Source organism: Trichomycterus rosablanca, chromosome 17 (assembly GCF_030014385.1).
Source record: "Trichomycterus rosablanca isolate fTriRos1 chromosome 17, fTriRos1.hap1, whole genome shotgun sequence".
In the NCBI taxonomy this organism is placed as follows: domain Eukaryota; kingdom Metazoa; phylum Chordata; class Actinopteri; order Siluriformes; family Trichomycteridae; genus Trichomycterus; species Trichomycterus rosablanca.
Window position 1 is genome coordinate 6,510,568 of NC_086004.1, and position 24,167 is coordinate 6,534,734.

The 24,167-nt window shown below is 39.1% G+C and overlaps 1 protein-coding gene across 2 annotated transcripts in view; it reads left to right on the forward strand.

Annotated features, from left to right (window-relative positions):
• The window catches only part of tle2b (TLE family member 2, transcriptional corepressor b), a 48,116-nt gene that overhangs the window by 22,516 nt on the left and 1,433 nt on the right, over positions 1-24,167 (forward strand). Inside the window, exons 5-19 of one of the 2 annotated variants that reach the window (XM_063012323.1) lie at positions 7,705-7,767; positions 8,056-8,130; positions 11,291-11,468; positions 12,387-12,403; positions 14,354-14,485; positions 15,730-15,783; positions 16,773-16,937; positions 17,144-17,276; positions 17,876-18,048; positions 18,177-18,253; positions 22,236-22,485; positions 22,576-22,823; positions 22,919-23,066; positions 23,262-23,412; positions 23,530-23,606. In XM_063012323.1, the coding sequence (XP_062868393.1) occupies positions 7,705-7,767; positions 8,056-8,130; positions 11,291-11,468; positions 12,387-12,403; positions 14,354-14,485; positions 15,730-15,783; positions 16,773-16,937; positions 17,144-17,276; positions 17,876-18,048; positions 18,177-18,253; positions 22,236-22,485; positions 22,576-22,823; positions 22,919-23,066; positions 23,262-23,412; positions 23,530-23,606 (1,941 nt within the window). The remainder of the gene's footprint in view (positions 1-7,704; positions 7,768-8,055; positions 8,131-11,290; positions 11,469-12,386; positions 12,404-14,353; positions 14,486-15,729; positions 15,784-16,772; positions 16,938-17,143; positions 17,277-17,875; positions 18,049-18,176; positions 18,254-22,235; positions 22,486-22,575; positions 22,824-22,918; positions 23,067-23,261; positions 23,413-23,529; positions 23,607-24,167) is intronic. The other variant, XM_063012324.1, reaches the window with a different exon arrangement.

Consider the following 24,167-nt stretch of genomic DNA (forward strand, 5'->3'; position numbering starts at 1 on the left):
CCCCTTTTTTCTTATTTTATCTTGCCCTTATTTTCCACCCCTTTTTTTATATCCATTTTTATCCATTTTTATCCATTTTAAACACATTCTTTTTATGTCTTATTACACAGGATCTTTCACTCTCGCTCTCTTTCATGCTCTCATTGTTGGTCTTTAACGTTTCTCTACTTTTCACTTTTTTCTGCCCTTTATCTGTTTAGTAATAGATGGATGAACTCTGAGACTGTTTCACATGCTTTACCTCTAGGGAAATCTGGAAGGGTCAAAATACCAGTTTGTTGTTGTTGTTTGTTTTGTGTGTGTGTGTGCAAGCATGTGTGTGTGGTGTGTAACAGAGCTGATTGGTGAATAATGAGGCAGAAGGCAGGAGTGTTGTCAGCATCATGGAATGAGAGGAAAATGTGTGTGTGTGTGTAAAAACACGTAGAGTTTTTGGATGGGATGGATGTGTGTGTGTGTGTGTGTGTGTGTGTGCGTGTGTGCGTGCGTGCGTGTGCACCAGCCTTTTAGCATAATGGCTCTGTTTGTTTGATCAGATGGACTTGAGTAACTGCACATTCCCTGTGGTGTGTGTTTGCATGTGTGCACGCATGAATGCATGTGTATACACAGTCGTGTGTCGGTCTGTGTGTGTGTGTGTCTGTGTGTGTCTGTGTGTGTCTGTGTGTGTCTGTGTGTGTCTGTGTGTGTGTGTGTGTGTGTGTGTGTGTGTGTGTGTGTGCTTGAGCTGTTAGATTTTGTGTGCTTAAAGATGGTTTTTTGTACTTTAATATAAATAATTCTTTTAATAAAAAATAACAGTTATTATTAGCTGATTTCATAAAAATATTATTTGTAATGCAGTATAAAATTATGGGTAAATTACATGCATATTTGTATCTAATTAGATATAACACAAGCATTGTTTGCAATAAAACATAATCTGTGTTAAATTTGGTCATAAACTGACATTTTATTGTTCACAGTTGTATTAATTAAATAATATAAAATCTGTTTGTAAAAAAGTTTTTGCAGCTACACACATAAGGTGTGGTGGGCAATATAATAATCACAAAGAATTTAGAAAATGATCTGTGATTGTACTTAACTCTTAACTAGGGTATTTTAAACATACTAACACTTTGCTAATGATAATTAATTATTTTAGGGAGCTCGGATGGCACAGCGGTAAAATACAACAGTACACTACAGATTAGATCTGGGGTTCGAATCTCAGCAGTGCAATCAGACAGTTGGGTGTTTACACAGACGTGATTGGCTGTGTCTCGGGGGTCAAGGTGGCCAAACAGTCTAGCCATTAGGAGGTGCACAGTGGCAGGAGGGTTGCTTTAGGAAGAGCATCCGATGTAAAAACTGTGGCAAATCAGGTATGCTAACCAGAGTGATCCGCTGTGGTGACTCCTAAATACAAAAATATTTAATCATTTTACCAAAACCACATTTTAAAGAGCTTCATTTATACTAATTTGTTTTGTTTGTTTGGTAGGTGAATTGAAAAATCACAGATTTGATTTCTATATGACTTAATTTGGTAGTTTTTAAACTTCTTGAAGTACCACCATGATTAAACCAAAACTTGACAGAAACATTGATATACAGTAAACCTGTGTGTACAGTAATAATACAGTACAAATGTTAAACCTGTTCATGGTCCTGGTTTGTCCTCGAAAACACCCAAATTGAAATAATTGAATTGTGCTGTAGCATTATGTAGCCATTTTTGCTGTTTTTGACACTTGCTTACATTAGCAGTGCTATCAGATAATTTAAACATCAGATGTTGCATGATCAGCCAACCTAATATATCCATTCAAATATCACAGGTTAATCTAACGAATAAAAACTGGCTTTATCATTATGTTTCTCTCAACCATCATACAATGACAGGTATTATTAGATAGATTTAGGTGTTAGCAAGGTAGGTTTTTCCTGGCAGAAGTGATAATTATTGAATGTAAATCCTTCAGACTGGGAACAACAGAGAGTACAGGTGTATTATAATTGTACTTTTTATTAGGATTTGAATGTCATGTTTTATACAGGACAGGTAGTTACTGGTTACACAACATGCATCAGTTTAAGTTTAATGTCAAACACAGTCATGGACAATTTTGTATCTCCAATTCACCTCACTGCATGTCTTTGGACTGTGGGAGGAAACCGGAGCTCCCAGGGGAAACCCACACAGACAAAGGGAGAACATGCAAACTCCACACATAGTGGACCTAGTCCGCTCCACCTGGAAATTGAACCAATAACCTTCTTGCTGTGAGGTGACAGTGCTACCCATCGAGCCATCATGCCACCTTATTATAGTAATATAGTTTTACATCTGTACATGGATGCTAATTGATTTTATTTTCGTTTGGTTTGGTAAGACAGCAGTACTGATTCAGTGGGCTAGTTTGGAAAAGGGTCACATGACTTGACTTGATTTCTTGATGACCAATAGCAAGTAACAATGTGCACCTTCTCCTAAGCCCCACCTACTCAATAAACTTGTGCCAAATGTTGAAAGCAATAAAGCAAATCCAGAAGCAAAAGGTCTTGGTTAAATTATTCAATTAAAAATGACAAAAAAACAGGAAAATTTACTAAATGTGTTTGATTTAATTTCATTCCGTTGTATCTGTGTTTAGATTTAACTCAAAACCTTTGGCACAAAACGAACTTCAGACTCTGTTATGCTTGGCCCTGGGACAAAATTTCCTTTTGAACAAAAGGGTATGTGTGTGTGTGTGTGTGTGTGTGTGTGTGTGTGTGTGTGTGTGTGTGACATTCTTTGACTTACAGTCTACTTGTGTGTATCTCTGTGTCCACATCTTCCAGTCTTCACAGTGTAATGTTTTCCATGCGTGTGTGTGTATGTGTATGTGTGTGTGCACACATGTGTCTTTTATGACTTTGTTTGTGTTTCAGCCTGAAGACCTTCTTCTTCTGTTTGCACACAGCTTTCCTTCCCTCTCTATCTCTTTTTTTCCATTTTCTCCTTTTCCCAAATGGAGGGGCCATCAATCAGAGAGAGAGAGAGAAAATGGGAGGACGAGAGAGGCAGGAGGATGTTGGCTCAGTGCCAGGAAAGAAATGCTGGCACTCTGCCCGGAGGAAAGGAGAGAGAGGGAAAAGAGAGAGCAAGAGTGAGCCAACTAAGAGCGACAAAGAGAATAAGAGAGAAAATGAGAGAATGAGGGAGCATGCTGAATGAACGGTGAGAGAGAAATAAAGAGGGGGATGATGGGGAAGAGAAAAGAAGGAAAAGAGAAAATGAGAGCTTTAATGAATACCTCTGTGTCTATGGCGGCAATCAGTGATTAGCGCTTCATTTCTAACAAATAATTGCCCTTCAGTGTTTGAAAAGTGAAAGGAGCTGCTCCATTAGAGTGCTGGACCTGGGGGTGGGGGTTAGGGGGTTAGGTGTTGTGGAGGGACAGCTACAGGCCTCTTTGTGTGTGTGTGTCTGTGTGTGTGTGTCTGTGTGTGTCTTCTCTTTGATACCTTTCTGATATTTGAAGCTTTTCTGCATCAGTTTATTTTTTTCTATTCTCATGTCCCCTTTTTCACTCCATTAACTTTTTCATCTGTTCCTCACACACACACACACACACACACCGGTACAACAGTGATTCCTCAGCAAAAGAAAGTCCATAAATAAAACACTTTCAGCTCTAACAAAGTCCTATACACACACACACACACTCACCGAGCACTTTATTAGGTACACCAGTGTGGCGTGTGCATTAATTATTTTATAAGCTACACCTACTTTGTGAGTATAGTTACTTACCGTAGCCCTACTGTTGCTCTGTACACTCTTTCACCACCTGTACCCCGTTTATCAATTGAAAGGGACCCCTGTAGTACCCCTATAACTAAACAGATAATGGACCACTCTAAGTGGCTCCCCGTGTTCCTCTCACAGTCAAAAGACGTGCGAAATTGTCCATGACTGTGTTTGACATTGAACTTGTGAACTGATGAATCTTATGTAATGAGTAACTACCATCTCTGTCATGAATGTAACCAAAGAGTGTAAAACATGACGTTAAAATTCTAATAATTAAATAAACATAATATAATGGCTGCAACACAGTCCGGAAAAAAAGACAGGACATTGTGTTACTTCACATTTTCTTTTAACAAAGACTGTAGTTCTTTAGGAACTGAGGACAACAATTGTTGTAGCTGTAAAAGTAGGATTTTATATTCTTGTTTTATAAACTACATCAGCTACTTAACTGTTCAGGGTCTCTGCTGTCCTGTATTGAACTTCGTATTGCAGCACACAGTTTAATTGAGAGACAGCTCTGTACTGCACTCCCTTACTACAAAGCAATGCTGTTGTAACACATGCAGAATGTGGCTTGATTTTGTCTTGCTGAAACAAGCAGGAAGTTTTGTTGTCTAGATGGAAGCATATGTTGCTCTAGAATTGCATTAATCATGCCTGTACAGATCTGCAAGTGTCCCATGACATTGTCACTAACTCAACCCCATATGAATAAAGATTCAGGCTTCTTTGGCTCAGAGAATACTACACCCATTAGTACATCTATTATTAAAAAAATAAGTAATAATAATTTTCGGGTGGACTCATCAAACCACAGCACATGTCTCCAGTTTACACCAGTCAATCTCAGATAAGCTTAAGCCCATTTCTTTATATAAAAGTCAGCAGCATTTCTGGATGATGTTGTTGTATTCTTCTGATTTGTAGATGCAGTGGCAAACTGTGTTTACTGACAAATGTTTTCTGAAGTAGTTCTGAGCCTATGTGGTTATATTTGTCACAGAAGCATTTTTAGGGCTGTCCCATACAGTTGGTTTACACACACACACACACACACACACACACACAGGCGGTACTGTGGCTAAGTGGGTAGCACTGTCGTCACACAGCAAGAAGGTCCTGGGTTCAATCCCCAGGTGGGGCGCTCCAGGTCCTTTCTGTGTGGTGTTTGCATGTTCTCCCCGTGTCCACATGGGTTTCCTCTGGGTGCTCCGGTTTCCTCCCACAGTCCAAAAACATGCAAGTGAGGTGAATTGGAGATACTAAATTGTCCTTTACTGTGTTTGATATAACCTTGTGAACCTTGTGTAATGAGTACCTACCATTTCTGTCATGAATGTAACCAAAGTGTAAAAAACATGACGTTAAAATCCTAATAAACAAACACACACACACACACACACACACAATGTCAGCTCATCTGAATCCAAATGTTTACTGGTTTTGATGGATTTCTTGACTAATTTTGTTATTTACCTGAATTTATAAGACTCACTGTTGTGTGTAATTTTCTTTGAAGGAAAGTGTGGAGCAGGTGGACTAGACCGTTATCATTTTCCCTTCAGTGCTTTTTTTGCTTTTATGACTTGTTTTTATACATCCTTGCAGGGCGTTTAATCAGAAGCTGATAACGTTCTCTCTTTTTTCTCCTCTTTTTTTAATACCCTTTTTATCTTATTACTGTGTGAAATTTGTGGAGCAGATCTGAAGATATATCAGAGTTTAATCTCTCTTCATGCCATGGTGTCTGCTGCTCATTTACTGGCAGCAGCTGAAAAGTGCAGTACAGTGGTTCAGCGGAGAGAGCAGAATAACTAAGAGAATTGTTAGCATACCAGAACACGCCGCACTTGAGGAATGTGTTTGTACTGATGTGTTCATACTTGGTAAGGACAGTGTTGATGGTGGTGGTATCAGGTGTGGAAAGGCTTGTATGTACACACACACACACACACACACACACACACACACACATTCACATGCTCAACTGAGAGTGTGGAATAGGACCTGCATGCACAGGCATGCTATAAAATATTCTGGATTTTTGATGCAAATGTGTGTGTGTGTGTGTGTGTGTGTGTGTGTGTGTTTGACATGCTGTCAAAGCTCCCTCTTGCAGCGACTGTGAGGACAGGAATGAGAGGAAAGAGGTGGAGTGAGAGAAAAGGATGAAAGGAAAATAATGGCTGTGTGGGAAGATGGGTAGAGTGAGAGAGCCCTATGAGGACAAGTAAATGTAAAAGAGACTGTGCGCACGTGTGTGTGTGTGTGCACGTGTGTGATCTCAGTTATCTCCTTTTTTTCTTGAGTGAGCACATAATTAGCAAATGTTGTTGTTTGTGTTTTCACATGTATACGTGTGCTGGTGTTTGTGTGAACGTGTGTGTGTCTGTGTGTGTTGATGTGTGGCAGAAAACCCTTCAGACTAAGAGTACACTCGGCACACTCATGCAGCTGAGCAAAATAGAATGAATAGCAAACATCCAACAACACAGCTACGCTTAATGGGTCCCATTTTCCCCTCTCTCTGTCTTTTTTTTTATTTTCCATTATCAACACAAATACTGTTTTTTCATCAATATTTTTTATAGAATAGTGTCTTTGTATAGCCATATTTTATAACCATAATAACCATATTTTTTTTAATTGATGATGTAATTAGGTGTGGATGCCTTTGATCAGGAAGATTGTGAATCAGGAGGATTTGTGCCTCTTGTGTCATGATGTAAAGCTTTTGTAGATCAGAATTTTTCTCAGATTTATTTTGTTTACTCAGGTGATTCTGTCTCTTCAAACATTTAGGTAATTATCTAATTACAAATAGCTTCAGACTTTTGGCGTCTTCAGTAAAAATGGGTAAACAAACGTATTTGTAGTTAATTAGCATAATTTTAACCTTTAATTGAAGCAAATGTATTAAAGGAAGGTGCTCCGGTGGTGCAGCAGTCTATTTGGGTTTGAAACTCAGTTGTGCTATTGGCCAGCTGGGCATCTACACAGACGTAATTGGCCATGTCTGAGGGTGGGTGAATGACCAAAGGTGAGGTCCTGCTATGGATTACCACCCTGTCTAGGCTATTCTCAAGTATTCTTAAGCGGACACCCCGCTAATTATTGAGTTCTGGTATTTTAGACACACCTGTTGCTAACAGGTTTATTAAATCACTTGTGAAATGAATTTGATGCTTTTATGAATGCACCCCTTTGCACATAAAGACATGCTTTAACAAGTTTTAGTCTGCACAGGGCTCTGACCCCAATGCCACTAACACCTTTATGATTACCTGAAGCATCAATTGTGAACCAGTCTTTCCAGTTCTCATTCAGGTCAGCAATAGTGTCTGATCTCATGAGCCTGAGGTATTTGGACACCTGACCATGAGCTTGTTGGACATCACAGTTCAAAAACAAATCTTCTGAGAAGGCTTCTCACAGGACTGAAGTATGTCTGTAAATATTTGTGCCCATTAGTTTAAAAAAAATGTTTGTCTTGATGGGCACTGATGTTGGTCAAGAAAGCCTCAGTTGATGTTCCAGTTCATTCCAATGCTGGTCAGTGGGGCTGAGGTCAGTACTCTGAGTAGAACACTGGAGTTTCTTTAAACGAGGCTTCTCTTCATGTCTTTATAGACATCGCTTTTGTGCACGGGGCACAGTCATGTCAAAACAGGAAAGGACCTTTCCAAAACTGTTGCTGCAAGTTGGAAGCATATAGTTTTATTTATATTATTTATTTATTTCACCTGTTTGCAGTTGTTGTGGCTGCAACTCATGAATCCAATAATAAGAAATGGTATCACAATACTTTTGTCCATAAATTGTAGATGTAATGGTCAGGTTTTTACATACTATTGGCCATATAGTGTATATGTACACATATTTATAAAATAATCATTGTGTGTGTGTTTCTGTTACAGGCGGAGATTGTAAAGCGCCTCAGTGCTATCTGTGCTCAGATCATCCCTTTCCTCTCACAGGAGGTAAGCTGACGAGTGACGACTAATCTTTCTACACGACTCTCTACACAACTGAATACTGTTTGGCTCTTGTTGAATCCACCACATTAGCACCTATGTTCATATTCATTGCCAACATTTCAGGCATTTGTCTGGATTTATCACACCTTAAAAGCAGCTGCTGATTGTGATTCCAGATATACGTATATATAAGTGTATATGTATTATCCCTTGTTCTTTTTTCACACACTGTTGTGTATATTCGTGTTACCCTTATATTGTGTCTCTTTGTGTATGTGTGTGTTTGTGCAGCACCAGCAGCAGGTGGTTCAGGCTGTGGAGCGGGCGAAGCAGGTCACCATGGCGGAACTCAACGCCATTATTGGGGTAAGTGACCACTGATCTCTCATCCATATGTACTGTGTTTTGTTTATGAAGTGCAAATGCACAGACTGTGACAGAGTGGCTGGATTGATGAGACAGGTGAATCACTGAAGTACTTACACTGCCGTTCAACAGTTTATCAACATCTGTCATGTTTTATTCAATGCTCATCAATTCATTCGCTAACAATGCATATATTCTACATTGAATATTATGTAGTATTTAGCATTATAGAATATATAATTCTATTTTATGTGATATGTAGTATGTAATATACACTGATCAGCCATAACATTAGAACCACCTCCTTGTTTCTACACACACTGTCCATTTTATCAGCTCCACTTACCATATAGAAGCACTTTGTAGTTCTACAATTACTGACTGTAGTCCATCTGTTTCTCTGCATATCTTTTTAACCTGCTCTTACCCTGTTCTTCAATGGTCAGGACCCCCCACAGAGCAGGTATTATTTAGGGGGTGGATCATTCTCAGCTCTGCAGTGACAATGACATCATGGTGGTGTGTTATTGTGGGTTGTGCTGGTATGAGTGGATCAGACACAGCAGCACTGCTGGAGTTTTTAAATACCGTGTCCACTCACTGTCCACTCTATTAGACACTCCTACCTAGTTGGTCCACCTTGTAGATGTAAAGTCAGAGACGATCGCTCATCTATTGCTGCTGTTTGAGTTTATCCTCTTCTAGACCTTCATCAGTGGTCACAGGACGCTGCCCACGGGGCGCTGTTGGCTGGATGTTTTTGGTTGGTGGACCAATCTCAGACCAGCAGTGACAGTGAGGTGTTTAAAAACTCCATCAGTGTTGCTGTGTCTTATCCACTCATACCAGCACAACACATACTAACACACCACCACCATGTCAGTGTCACTGCAGTGCTGAGAATGATCCACCACCTAAATATTACCTGCTCTGTGGTGGTCCTGTGGGGGTCCTGACCATTGAAGAACAGCATGAAAGGGGGCTAACAAAGCATGCAGAGAAACAGATGGACTACTGTCAGTAATTGTAGAACTACAAAGTGCTTCTATATAGTAAGTGGAGCTGATAAAATGGACAGTGAGTGTAGAAACAAGGAGGTGGTTTTAATGTTATGGCTGATCAGTGTATGTATAGTGTATTAATATTGAGTATATCATATACTTATAGAATATGAATGAGGAATTTTGTGATTCTATAATCAAGGCAAAGCAAAAGTTTGAATTAAGCAGTATTTAGACTTTATAGGATTGGGAGTGTGCTGTCATTATTTGAATAAGTCATTAACAGCCAGAGCAAACAATGAGTCAGCGAGAATATTTATTCAGTTAAAGTATTCAGCGCTTTCACTCATTAGTCAAACCATCAGCTCTGAACTTTATCAAACTGCCATGGGTCTTTTTGAAAGACAAAGTAGGAGTAGAAGTTCAAAGCAGATTTGCCATAATCTTTATCCCTGACCTTAATCTTTCCACGAAGAAGTAGGTTTTCCTGATGAACAATGGTCCACTTTATTAGCAAAGTACAAAAGTTGACTATAAAAATAATGAAAACTAACATGGCCACTCCGTCACTTTGTCTGGTGTATGAATAAACTGTTAATCAATGAAGGAGTTTAAACCAAAACACAAGCACCTCCGACTTTAACAGGCAACCTTAATCTTCAACCCAAATTTTTCAAAACAAGGATGCATAGCTCAAATGCAAACCCTAGTGTTCATGTTTCCATGAATGCAGGATGGTCTCAGTTACGATCAGCAAAAACTCTAAAGCAACAATCTATTTTTTATATCCTGTGGAAAAAATATATTTAATGCTACAGGAACTGAAAATGTATGCTTATCAGGCTGCTCAGGTGGCACAGCAGTAAAATACGCTAGCACACCAGAGCTGGGATTTCGAATACATCGTAACGAATCTCTGCTCTGCCATCCGGCTGAGCTGGGTGGCTATATGAACAACGTTTGGCTGTTGTTCATACAGAGTTAGGGAGGCGGATAGGGACCTCATAACTGATGCAGTTACAACCTCTGCTGGCTGGTTGATGGTGTCTACACAGAGTAGAAAAATAATGCTGATCAGGGTGTGGCTCTCTGTGCACAGGTTCGCATATGAACTCGGCTGGTGTGGGTGAAAAAATCGGCTACTGCTCACATATGAAAGGGGACGTGTGTCAGTTTGCTCTCCTCAATCAGGGGCGGGGGTCAGCACCAGTAGAGAGGAAGCATAACACAATTGGGTAAAAATTGGACAAGCTAAAATTCGGGAGAAAAAGGGAGAAAATGCAAAAAAAAACATTTATGCTTATCAGAGAATTGTTTTTGCTGGATATCTGTATGTTTGCGAAACACACAAATTTACACTTCTACCATGTACACGGACTTTCCATGTGATAATTTTCTAGCCTCTAGAGCAGGGTTTTTCAAACTTTCAAGCGACAAAAACAATGCATTTTATAAAAAAAATTTCGGCTCTCGGCCCACCTAAGGGTCGCGACCCAGGGTTTGAAAAACCCTGCTCTAGAGCTTACAAGTGTGATAGCTTGTCATACTTTACACAACAAACAAGTCATTTCTTTGCTGCGTCCCAAAACCGCACCTTAATTTTTACGCTGTTTAATACGTCCTGACTATATATGTTAAAGTGACACATATGGTTGTAAGGGGTTTTTGGCAGTGTCTAGATCATTTCTAGTCCATAATACAGAATTCTGGTTATTTTTCAACTTTTGAAATAGAAGATTAGAATCCCCCCTCCCCAACACCACCACCACCACCACCACCTTTTTTCCTGTAATGCTATTGTGCTGTGTGAACTGTAACAATGGAGCTTAAGTGGAGTAATATGATCAGTACTGGGAAAACCTGTGCTGAAGAGTGTCTCAACAGCAGCTACCTGCACACACACACACACACACACACACACACACACACCAGCAGCACAAAATACAAAATACACTGTTATTAAGCCCACAGAGTAACAGTCTTTATTCTCTCTTAATCTTTTTTTCTTATTTCCTCTTTCTTTACTCTGTGTCTCTATCTATCTGTCTCTGCCTGTCTCACTATCTGCCTGTATGTCTGTGTATATGTCTATATTTGTCCCCCCCCATATCTTTCTATCCTTCTTTGTCTCTTTCTCTCTCTCTGTACTTCTGGAACAGCAGCAGCAGCTCCAGCATCTGTCTCACCACACCCCAGGCATTCCACTGACCCCCCACCCATCAGGCCTGGCACTGGGAGGAACCTCGGGTCTGTTGGCACTCACAGGGGCGCTTGGTGTCTCCGCTCATTTAGGCAACAAGGATGAGCGCAACCATCTGGATGCCGAGCACCTGCGAGGTATTACAGCTCACTGTATCTGCACAGCACTGTGTGAAAAAGATACATTACAGGAACCGAGTGATAATGCAAAACTAATGGTTTGGTATCTTAACTCAAATGTAGCTGATCAGCAGAGACATATCAAATGCCCCCTTCTTTAGAAATGCTCTCATAACAATAGGAAAACATGTAACAAAGCTAAAACTAGTATTGGTAGCAACTGCAATCCTGAAGATAAAACAAAGATGGTTTAACTTAAGAAATTTTATTTGTTTTTAGCAGATAAATGTCAAAGTGAATGAGCTAAGCCTCATCTTGGAATATTGGAATGTGTGAGTGGGGTCACCTATAAACGTATTACATGAAAGAAGCTGCAGAGCAGGTGAAATCTGTTCACACGCCCTATTCGGCCAGGTGGTCGAGTTTGGACATGATTTATAAAGACAGTCAAAGCATGTTTGGATGAAATTCATCACAGAAATCAAATATAGAACATAAAAATCAAACATAAAAGTTCTCTGCATGAAGATGATTCATTCTGTGGGCAAAACCAAATAGCTGTTTTTGCTTTATACATTATAGCTGTCAACATGCTTGCATTTGCACTTCTGCAAATTTACTGTGGAAACTGAGAAAATGAAAGACATTGATTAAGGAGTGAAGAGTAAACAAACCACAAACCAGAGAAAAAATTAGAGAGAAGAGAGAGATTGTAATGCAGTAATGAAGTGCAGTGGGGCAATATTCCTGATGACTAACATAAACAGGGTGCAGTATAAGATGGGCAGCTGAGCTGTCTACAATAGATGTATTTTTATAGCAGCTGGACAGAGTTGTTCCCGGTGACCCTGACTTGCTCTGAACATTGTTGTTATTATTACCTAGCCTCTCCTTTTTTCTCACTTTTTCTTTTTCTCTGTCTTTCTCTACTCTCAGAGGGTGCACCCAGCAGGGTGAGTAACACATTTTAACAGTACGTGTGAGATTGTGTGTGTGAGAGAGAGTATCCCACTGACACTGATAAATGAGTCCAAATATAAAGTAAGTTTTAAATTTAAAAAGTCTTATAAAATCCTTATGTAATCGTTGTCATTCCTACACTTAGTGATTCACCTGTGATCTGCATCTGGACCTTAGCTGTGTTATCTGTGATAATAATAATAATAATAGCAATTTTATTCATTTTTACTGAGACACTGCAAAGCTATATTACACATTGAACAGGGTGCAGTTCCATTGCAACGTAACATGTTCACTTACATCCAGGGGCAATTTGAAGCAGGCTATCCACCTTCTGCATGTTTGTCACCTTGCTATCAAATAATAATAGTTATACTACACATTACACAACTACACTTAAGGTAGTGGTATATGTATATTACTTTTGTACATCTGTTTATCCAGAATTTGAGCTCTGGTAGTAGCCGGAAGCCCAAAAAAGTATATTGTTGGGATGGAGATTTAGGTCTGCCATGTCAATTAAAGCAGCACTAGTCAATCTTACGCTTTGTTAGGTTCATGTGGGCAGTTAATTGATTGCCCGTTGCTGTAGTTGAAATATTATGCTGTAACTAACTTCATGTGTCTCAGAGGAAGCACGTACTAGCCCTTATCTTACCATATTTGTGGCAGTTGTAGACAGAAACAAGGAAAAATTTGGGAAAATCCATCCAAGAATTAAAGAAAAGTTGTTTTGTATTTCCTGTATTACCTTTAAAGAGCCTATTTCATTAGTTTTAAAAACACTTATTTTTTTATAAAATATTTATTTTTTTCTCGCAGTGCTTTTAACTAAATACCTGTAAAATACAGTTTACAAATAACTGCTCTGAATTTTAGCTACAGTTCCAGCAGTTAAGAGTTGGATTTGTGTTTTGTTAGCAGTTCTTTCTGCTGGCAGTATTTTGCTCTGGATGACATTGTAAAGTTGTTTTGTCTAATGTGCTTCGATGATTCAGCAGAAATGTACTTTAATTAGTTAGAACTTTAATTGCAGCATCATGGCATAAGATCCATGTGTTTTATGTCACCCAAGGAAAATAGAGCCATTATTTTTGTTGATGATAAACGCTTGTTTTACCAAAGGTCGATGACTCTACTCAATATCTTTATGCAGATTTCAGCAAGCAGACATCACAACAAGAATAGTCTTACAGATCTTTAGGGTAGGTCAGATTAAAATTGTTTAGGCAGTTTAAACAAAACTTAAAGCAGATCAGCTTTAGTTTATAATAACAGGGAACAATCACCCAGCCATTTTAAGTAAAGTAGTAGCAGTGCAGTCCATACACAGCAAACACAGCCATGCATCCCAACACAAAAGTCTGGCAGAATCACTTTTACCTGTGGACCTGCAGTAAAACATTATACTGCATCTACACAGCAAAATGTATTTTAAACACTTGTTCCTTTTTAAAATCAGACAAGATGTTCAGGTGCTGTTTATAAAAATTAGAAGTACAGACTGAAAGAGGGATCACGGAGTCCAAATCGGCACTTGTTCATCATTTTAGTGCTGTTGAATGAGGACGAGAGTGTGTGGGGGTGAAAATGAGAGAAGGAATCAGACAAAGATAGAATACAGAAGAGTTGTTAAAAGCACTGCACTCGATTACCTCATCTTAGTCCAACATACTTCCTGTTTGGACCAGGAGGACGTAATTGCAGATTTGAGTATTTGTTGTTGCTGTCGGCTGAGATACAGAACGTGATGAGTACAGAGTAATGTGTTTTGGGAGTTTTTTTTTTTTTTTAGCAAAATGTGGATGATGCGTGTGCCATGCATGCAGATATCGTCAGTGCACTTTGTGAATATGTTTGCATTTATTATGCTAATGTGTGTAAAGTTTGGTGGGTTTTATGTCAGCAATTGTGTTGGAGTTAATTCTGTTTTTTCTCCTCAGAGTAAATCAGTGTCATCGACAGACAGTCAAGCAGTAGAGGAGCGCCAGGGACCCTCAGGCATCTTTGCCTCACATGTCAGCAATGATGCTAAAAGGAGGCGCTGTGATGACAAAGAGGGCCCATCACATTACGTACGTGTCACTGCTCAGCAGCAAAGTTTTCCTGCTGTCTAATAATCAGCTATTAATCAAATGAATAGATTGATATTTATATCGATATCTTTCATACAAATTAAAGTTAAATCTGAATAAAATATTCATCCAGTTAAACAAATCAAACAAATAACATAGAGGGTAAATCGTGAAGCATAATGCTGCAGGACAGACAATTACACTATATGGCCAAAAGTATTTGGACACCTGATCATGAGCTTGTTGGACACCCTATTTCAAAAACAAATGGTATTAAAATAGCCCATCACTTTTTTAGTTCTGTATTTAAAATCTTGAGCTATGATCATTTTAGTTCTGTATTTAGAATTATGAGCTGCATTTAAATGGCATATTGTAATATTTTGTACTTTTTATCAGTGTTCACTTACACACACACACCCACACACACACACACACACACACACACCAAGAAGAGAATTACACTAGATCTCATCAGGTAATGATGTCACTGCAGGGTGTTGTCAACAAGGACATCAGGTCATGATCACATCAAACATCCTGTTGCCATGGAAACTAAGTGCCAGCAATGTCACTCCCGGTTTTAAAAGCCATGGGAAGAAAAGAGAGAGAAAAAAAGAGAGAAAAAGGTTTAAAAGGGATGCATCCGTCCTAAGAGGAAAAATTATTTACACCCCGGGAAGCCAGAGAAAAGTAGAGACAATAGATACAAAGACACAGACGCAATCCCTTTTTATACTCAGAACCTTGATTGTAACTGGTATATCCTTGGAATGTCTCTGATTATTTACTCCTGCACCCTACAAGTTATGCAACAAGGTTTAACTAATCATTAAATACATCAAAAGGTAAATTAGATCACTCCAACAGTGGAATTAGTGGAGTTTACATTTCACAAACTTTGCCTGGTTTTGCCAGGTTTTCTTACTGACCCAAAGTCTCTCCTGGTGTCACTTTAATGTGCTAATGTTTAAAATTACCTGCCTCAAGTGTTAGTGTATTATACCTGATGGTGCATATCATTCTGTTCACCCATGGGCTTTCCTGATAATTACCTGAAAATCACAAACTGTATCATTTGTTTATAGGGTGAATTGGATCATTTTTCAAATTCTTTAGCAAAGTGAATATGTTTTCTAAAGAAAGTCTGTGTGTAAAGGGGGAGGGAGTAAATACGTATTCACAGGTATGGATACGTTATTATCTGAATTTTAACCTACATTGTCCACCTTGTTTTCTTTCAGGACAGTGACGTGGACAAAAGTGATGATAACTTAGTGGTAGACGTCTCTAATGAGGTATGCTCCCATAGATTCTTATACATCTTTTATTGTTTGTGGTAAACATGTTAAGTAAAAGATAACTTACCCCAAAAATACTTGGAACACTTTTACATCTACAGTGTTTAACATACACCAGAAATAAATATCAAGCTGTTTACTTGCATCTTTTTAAATGAACGCTTCAATGTGCAGACTGACTGAACTGGAAGAATGGATACAACAGCATTTGTAAGGATTCAGAAGCTGAAATATCATAGAAAAGTCTGGGAAACTAATAAACATGTCTGTTGTCATGACTGCGAATGTGAAGTGTTATTGCATTATAAAATGTTAAGATCCTGTTTGGTTTCAAAATGCTTTGCTTTAATACATTAGAAATTACAAATATAGGTCAAGATTTATATATAAAGAAAACTAATGGTACAGTTTGTCTATGAAACACGTATTTTTCTAGTTTTGTGCAAAATAAACCTTTATGAAGCTAACTATTCCCTTTTTTGAAACTTTGATGAATGAAAATGTTGTTACATTTATGTACAAAGCTTGCTTACTTACAGTTTGCATCTTTTCACGATGAGTTAACGTGGCGGCAGTGTATTTATTTCATTGTTTGGTGTGACGGCTGTGTTAGTAGTTAGGTTTTCCATTCTGAAGCACCATAATGTTACCTCGCTATTATTTCTCTTACAGACACAAAGCAAGGCACACCAGATGTTCCTGCATAAATGTTGTGCAGACCTGAATAACAGATAACTATTAGCGTGCAGAGAGAGAGAAAAAGAAAAAGAGAAAAAGTGAATGAGATAGGAGATGATAGAGGTGGAAAGGGTCATTATTACACTATTAAAATGCATGATATTTGAGACTTTATATTGTAGGTGGCCATAATAAAGCTGAATGAAATCAATGTGGGAATGGAATATATTGATTTTATTAACACTGCCTTCCTTAGCTTTCTGTAATTACATTTCTATCTCCATGTCTTGTCTCTTTTCTCTCCTCAGGACCCCTCGTCTCCGGTGGGCAGCACCTCGCACTCTCCTCATGGAAATGGCTTAGATAGAGCGCCCGCACTAAGGAAAGAACTCCCCAGGTCCCCGAGCCTTCCTTCTGCCCCCTCACCTCCTGCTCACAGCCCCCCTCTGGGCAAGAGCAAGGACCTGGCACAGGTACAGCCGGGCACAAAGTGCCTACAGCTTTAAGCTGATTTATTTCTCTGCCATCTTACAGTAGTTTCTCATCAACATTTTTTACACTGGTGCCAAATTCGAGCCCCTGATCCACAAAATGCATTATTTATTGTGTATCATATTTTAAGTCTAAGTTATTCACACCTTCACATTTATAAATTATAATCGGATTTGCTCTTTTGCAGTCTGAGAAATGCCAGTCACCTTCCTCTAAGTCAGGCAGTAGTTCTCCATCTCACCGTGATTCCCTTACCCCCGGGCCCAGCACTTCCTGTCTGCGGATGGTTACCAAACCTGCGTCTTCAGCCGATCCTATGGGTAAAATTCAGCAGTTCCACAGTGGTCATTATTCATTTAAATATTATGTTGTTTTAGGTGTGAAACAACTCATGTACTCATCATTGATCCACTAATTTACTGACCTATTTATTTTTTCACTCATTTACTGATGTCTTTGCTCACATTTTCTCATTCAATCTATTTTATCGTTCTCTCATTTTCTATTGCTGTTGCCTTATTTACTCACTTATTACTTTTGTATTCGATTACTACTTCTAGAAAGTGTTCAGACCCTCTGACATTTTACAAAGCCTAATTTGTTGTGGATTAAATTTTGATTGGATTAAGTGGACTGAACGCTAACAATGACAGCCTTCTCCAACCTGGTTTCTCAAATTATAGAGCTGGCAATCTATAAGTCATCTATAAATAGAAATGTTAAACAGCATCCAATATTCTAAATATGTTATGTTTATTATAGCATTTTAAATTGACATTATTTAATACACATCTGAAATATGTAGGTCAGACTTTTATTACAAGGTGTGAAGATGTGCAATGGCAAAAAAAAAAAAAATGGTTTTGCAGTATCATCCTGACCATCTATGCATTATTTTTCCCCTTTCTTCTATTTTTAGCAGCTTTGCGCAGTCCCCTGTCTATGACATCTGCTTCTTATCCAGCACATTTCGGCATGGTGTCTCATGCTGGGCTGAATGGAGAGCTGGCCAGCCCGGGCAGCTTTGGTGGCTCACTCACCCTCTCACCCCAAATCAGTACTGCAGCCAGTGCCTACACACGCAGCCCAATGGTAAATAATAACCCACAAACACACACAATTACACACACTTACACATATACACAAACACACAATTCACTGGCTTGCATTAATTGTGTGTTTTAGGTTTACTAAAATGTCATTTTTGTTGTGACTTATAGGTGGCGTTTGAATCACGTTCTCATCTCAGACCCCCGGGTCTGTCCTCCTCTCTGCCTGGCTCCAGCGGGGGCAAGCCGTGAGTTGATCACTTTAAGGCTTTTGCATCAGGCTTTCTTCAACCTTTATGTAGGCATTAGTTTTGCTAAAGCACTTAACAAAAAACATTTGTCAAAATATAATGTCTTTATGACTTAATTTGGCATAAACATTCTAAATTTGTATTCACACACAGACATTTACAGATGTCTAGGCAATGCTCCACACTACCATCTTTAAAACACTAATTGAGATCTTATCTTTTGAGAGAATTGTGTTTTGTTTCTCCAGTAAAGTTCCAGACATTTGTAAAATGTGTATTCTTGCAGTTTGTGGTGGGCAATTGTTTTTTATTATTATTTTTAAGTTTTAATTATTATTTTTAAACTTTAATTTGTCACCAACTCTTTGCTGCTTGTCCCTATGTGATGTAACTTGTCATTCCAGAAAATGCTGTTTGCCCATCTAGTCTTGCCAAGTCTTTCTGTATGTTCGTGCTTCTAGCAGTGCTGTATGTACTTTATAATTTTTAAATACACATTTTAAGGTCAAGTGTAATCGTTTTTTTTTTTTATTACTGCTAAATACACCTGGTGTTGTAAGGATAAAGTATTTCTCACATTTGTCGTTTGGGCTTGTCATTTCACTCTACAAAATTTGTTTCAGATGTTATGGCTCAAATTTGACTCTGGTGAACCTCCCGTTTGAAATTGATATACAAATAAAGAAATGAAAACAATATTTTTTTATTACCTGAATATAGTTACAAAGCCAAGACTTGTTGGGTGTCTAAAAGTAGTATCTTCAGGAGTGCACTTGCTTGAAGAAGTCTATCAAAGCTATTTAGAAATATTGGGGCCAAAATTGTTGACTCAAAACCTGAGTGTCAGGTTGATTTTAACATGTTTTCCTTGATTCACTGACCTTTTTTTTGTTTTTGGAACATGTGCTGTCATTACAATGTTTTGAATAACTGGTTTGCAGAGTAAGAGTAATTGTGAAAATCTTAGTATTTAAATATCAATAGAAATTTCAGCAAAAACTAAAACCAAGTAACTAAAATTTGCCTAAAAGTATTTTCTGGTGGCACAAATATGTTTTGGTTGATCAGCTACATATAGAAAATATAGTGTCAATTTGATTTTTCCATGCTACAATCAAATAAAATGAACCAGAAATATCTGAGAGGTTTTACATGTTAATTTTTACATATTTGACATTTGTTTTACATATGGTGACAGAAATTCTTTACATTAGTTCAAATATTAATGGTAAAAACTAAATAAAAGGTTTCAGACTTTAGCATACACGGCCGGGCATCACTGTTTATCACTGGACCTTATTATGTGAGTTCAGATAGAGATCGGTACTGCAATTGCTGCTAGAGCGTGAATTGCTTATTATATAAGCGACCCAGCATGCAGAATTAACAGAGAAGCTGTTAAGTAGCACCACAGGGTGCAAAAAATGGAATCCATTGATTTTAATTGGAAAACTAAGTGCAGAAATCCTCCCCCTGTTATTAATTATACCACATGCTGATGAGTCCCTGTAGACTCTTTTGGTTATGAAGCTTTCTGGAGCAACTGAGCAATATATGTTTAAAACCCCATGGCTTGTTTATTGTGTGGATCAGCTAGTAACCAATTAATACACCATTATAAGGTTAATCAATTACATTGTATGTCCTAACACGGGTTATTTCTTCTAATCTTTTATATAATCAGAAGTATTGTAAGTGCTATATTACTTAAGTTCATTTTTATAATTTTCGACAACCTTTACCCAATGTATTAATCAGTCTGAAGAAGTGACTAAATGAGGTATTGTGTTAAAGTACAACTTAATACAATCAAGTCAAAAAAATAAAAGAGCCATTTTTGCAGAATTGTGTTTCAATTGAAAAAACAGTGAGTTTCATTTGAAGGTCTTTAAAATATAATAATAAAATAGGTATAATTGTAATCTATTCTTACAAAGATCTACCTAAAAGTGTTTTTTATGCATTTTCTACCCATTTTCCTCCTGATTTAGCGTACTCAATTTTGTCTCGCTGCTGAGATACCAGATTGCATCCAAGGAGAGCACGTCACTGTAGACACCTCTTCCGACACAGGCACAGCCCTCCTCTTCTCGCCCCTGCATTCTGCACAGGCGTCTCTTCCGCCAATCAGGGTCCTTACACAGCATATGAAGACCTACCCACCCACACATAGTCCAGCCCCCACCCTGCAGCTGCGGTGGCCAATTAGTATCTGCTGCAGGCACTGCCAATTATGTCCGCTAGACCAGCCGACCAGTGATGGTACACCGAGTGATGGAACAGAGAGTTTCGAACCGAGGAGTTCAGAAACTCTGTGCTGGTGTGCTAGCGGAATATCCCACTGTGCCACCTGGGCGCCCCTAAAAGTGTTTTTACCTAACCAATAACTAAAACATTTAGGGCTGCACTGGATCAATGTTGAATTAAGCATCATAATGTATTTTTTCCATAGGCCTCCATAGATGATCATTTATTTGTACTAAGTTTATTAGTAGAAAAAGAAACAGTTCCTTCCAAATAAAGATTAATTAAAGATTAAAATGTTTCTCATAAATGCCACAGTTGCTGTGCCTGTAATATTTCCCTTTAACTTAATATCTCCCAGTCAGTCATTTCCCGATTACTGATACTCAATTGTTAATCTACTGCTGCTTGCACAACCCCCAATCTGATCAAGAAGAGCCAGGTCACCACACACCTCCTCTGACACGTGTTCATTCTGCGGCTGCTTCTTACCACCCTCCAGCGCTGCGTTTTCCACACAGAAAGCCATTTTGCGTACAGAGAGCCACGCTAGGCTCAGTGTGACTCCCCCTGACATTGTATCCGCATATCGTAGAGGCAGCGAGATAAGCCCATGTCCGTTCTTCTCTCAAACAAGGTTGCCTGGCCAGGTCGGTGGCTCTGCTGAGATTCAAACTCATTAGTTATTTAACTTGAGCCTGGGGTTGATTTGTTTGAAGGTTCTGTAGACTTGTCAGTTTCTTTTGAATTGTTTTATTAAAAAAAGTTGCAGTTTAAAGTTAGTAATACTGACACTGACATGATACTGGTTGTGGCATCATTGGGATTTAAACCAGTGATCTTTTTATGATAGGACAAAACCATTATATTATTTACAGTTTACACAGTTGAGTAATTTTACAAGTGTCTTTTGTTTTTTCGTTTTTTCTATTTATTTGAGTTTCAAATGTTAATTATTGAAGTCTTATTGAACTTTAACTATTGGTGTCTGTAATTTTGACCATACACAGTTGTACTGGCCCATGTTATTGACTTTAAGAATTGTCATCTCCTGTATTGGATATTTTTGTCAATATACCCCGCTTACATGATATTTTTAAAGCTAAAAACACTAATGATGTTATTGCAAGACCTTTTATTTAACACACTGCCAAGCCTGGCTGATCTGTCAAGGTTTGTCAAAAATTTCAAGTAACTGTTATAGACCAGGTAGCCTTTAGAGAACTCAGAGATCACACCAAGCTTCTCATCATTCTTTTTCATTGTTATAGCATTAGATTATACTTGTTGGAATATACAACACTCCCTGACAAACCTCCTGCTGGTCAGCCTATCACCATCTGCACAGCAGCATCACTAGTGATTGCCCAGAACAACGGCATTTATAAACGTTAATAAAACGAAATATTCATGTTATAACATACTTCGTCTCTATCACTCCTCATTGAAGTCTGAGCTCCTCCTTGAAAACTGTAGAATCTGTATTTTAGTTACAGGGTACAGGGTTGCCCCCCCATTCCTCACCACCACTAGTGCAGGTGCCTCAACCAGATAGCAATGAAACCCATTCTGTCTGTCTTTATTTTTTCCCGAAATTTATGGTGCCTGAATTATGAGTTTTTACCCAGAATGCCAAGTTATTACAGTTGTTATTCCATGAAGGCATAGTTGAAAAGTAATTGCTTTATTGTTTTTTCTTAATTACCTCTCGTTGTGTTTCTCTCTTTCTTCCCAGTGCCTACTCATTTCATGTGAGTGCAGATGGGCAGATGCAGCCAGTGCCCTTCCCTCCTGATGCTCTCTTAGGTCCAGGCATTCCGCGCCACGCCCGTCAGATCCATACACTTAATCACGGAGAGGTGGTGTGTGCCGTCACCATCAGTACATCCACACGCCACGTCTACACCGGGGGCAAAGGCTGCGTCAAAGTGTGGGACATCAGCCAGCCAGGCAGCAAAAGTCCGATGGCCCAACTGGACTGTCTGGTGGGTTTCTCCTCACACCATCAAAATCTCTCTCTTCACAAAAGGAACAAATAAACCTTCATTTAACCTTCCATCTGTTTATCCAATCAGAACAGGGACAACTACATCCGCTCGTGTAAGCTCCTCCCAGATGGACGCACTTTGATAGTTGGAGGTGAAGCCAGCACTCTGTCTATCTGGGACTTGGCCACGCCCACTCCACGCATTAAGGCAGAGTTAACATCCTCGGCTCCAGCTTGTTATGCACTGGCCATTAGTCCGGACAACAAGGTCTGTTTCTCCTGCTGCAGCGACGGCAACATTGTAGTGTGGGACCTTCACAACCAGACGCTTGTCAGGTAGCCATGAAGACTAGAACCCTGCATATTACTCATGCTATAGAGTTTCAGTTACTGTTGATGGTTGAATTTTGTTTTTGCATGTACCTCCACAGACAGTTCCAGGGTCACACAGACGGAGCGAGCTGCATTGACATTTCTAATGATGGGACCAAACTGTGGACGGGAGGGCTTGATAACACGGTGCGCTGCTGGGACCTGAGAGAGGGCCGGCAGCTCCAGCAGCACGACTTCACCTCCCAGGTACTGCAGCACCACAGTATCATTTTGTTCTACATAGATTATGAAACAGTTTCATGAATTTTTCTTAAAAAGGTTCCATCAGCATAAATGTGTCTCTACTTATTTACTATTTTAAAACTCAAAAGCAAAATTGTTGTGAGATGCTTGTTTTACACAGTCATTTGTGTGTGTGTGTGTGTGTGTTTGTGTGTGTAGATCTTCTCGCTGGGCTACTGTCCTACAGGCGAGTGGCTCGCAGTGGGCATGGAAAGCTCTAACGTGGAAGTGCTGCACGTCTCCAAACCAGACAAGTACCAGCTGCACCTTCACGAGAGCTGTGTGCTCTCACTCAAGTTTGCTTACTGTGGTATGACTGAATGCTTACATAACCAGTCGAACAGTGCCATTTCTCTTCCTACTGATATACAAGCTGTAGACATGTATTGTGCCACCCATTGAGTTTCTCGCTCTTTGTGTGTCATAGGCAAATGGTTTGTGAGCACGGGAAAAGACAATCTGTTAAACGCGTGGAGAACACCGTATGGAGCCAGCATCTTCCAGGTAAGAGAGAGAAGGAGCGAGTGAGAGAGGGAGAGAGTAGGACAAACGATATTTAGGTTAGAAGAGAGGTTGACTAAATACAACTTTTTTATGCATATCTACTTTGACATACTATGTCTGCGGGGACAGAACTGATCAATCAAAAATGACTTGCTGTAACAAATTCCTAGTAGCTGGTAATCACCAAAAGTCCATTTAAACCTTTAAATCATTCAGGTCACTGATGCAACTATAGCAAAAAGGTATTCATACATACTGTCACATTTATTGATGCTTTAGACTAAGACTTATTTAATTTTCAATCTAAGGGTGGTGAGGGTGGCACATTTTATATCAGTGTGATGGCCATGACAAGTGGCAAAGTCAGAGTCCTGATGCCAACCACAATAAACATCTGTGAGAAAACCTCAAAAGAAAGAATTTTTCAACAAGGACTGGGCCTTCAGTGTCAGTTCAAAGTCCTTCAGTATGGGACGCACGGGTGGTACAGCGGTAACACGCAGTGATAAAACACGCCATCACACCAGAGCTAACATCTCGAACTCGCACACATGCTGGATG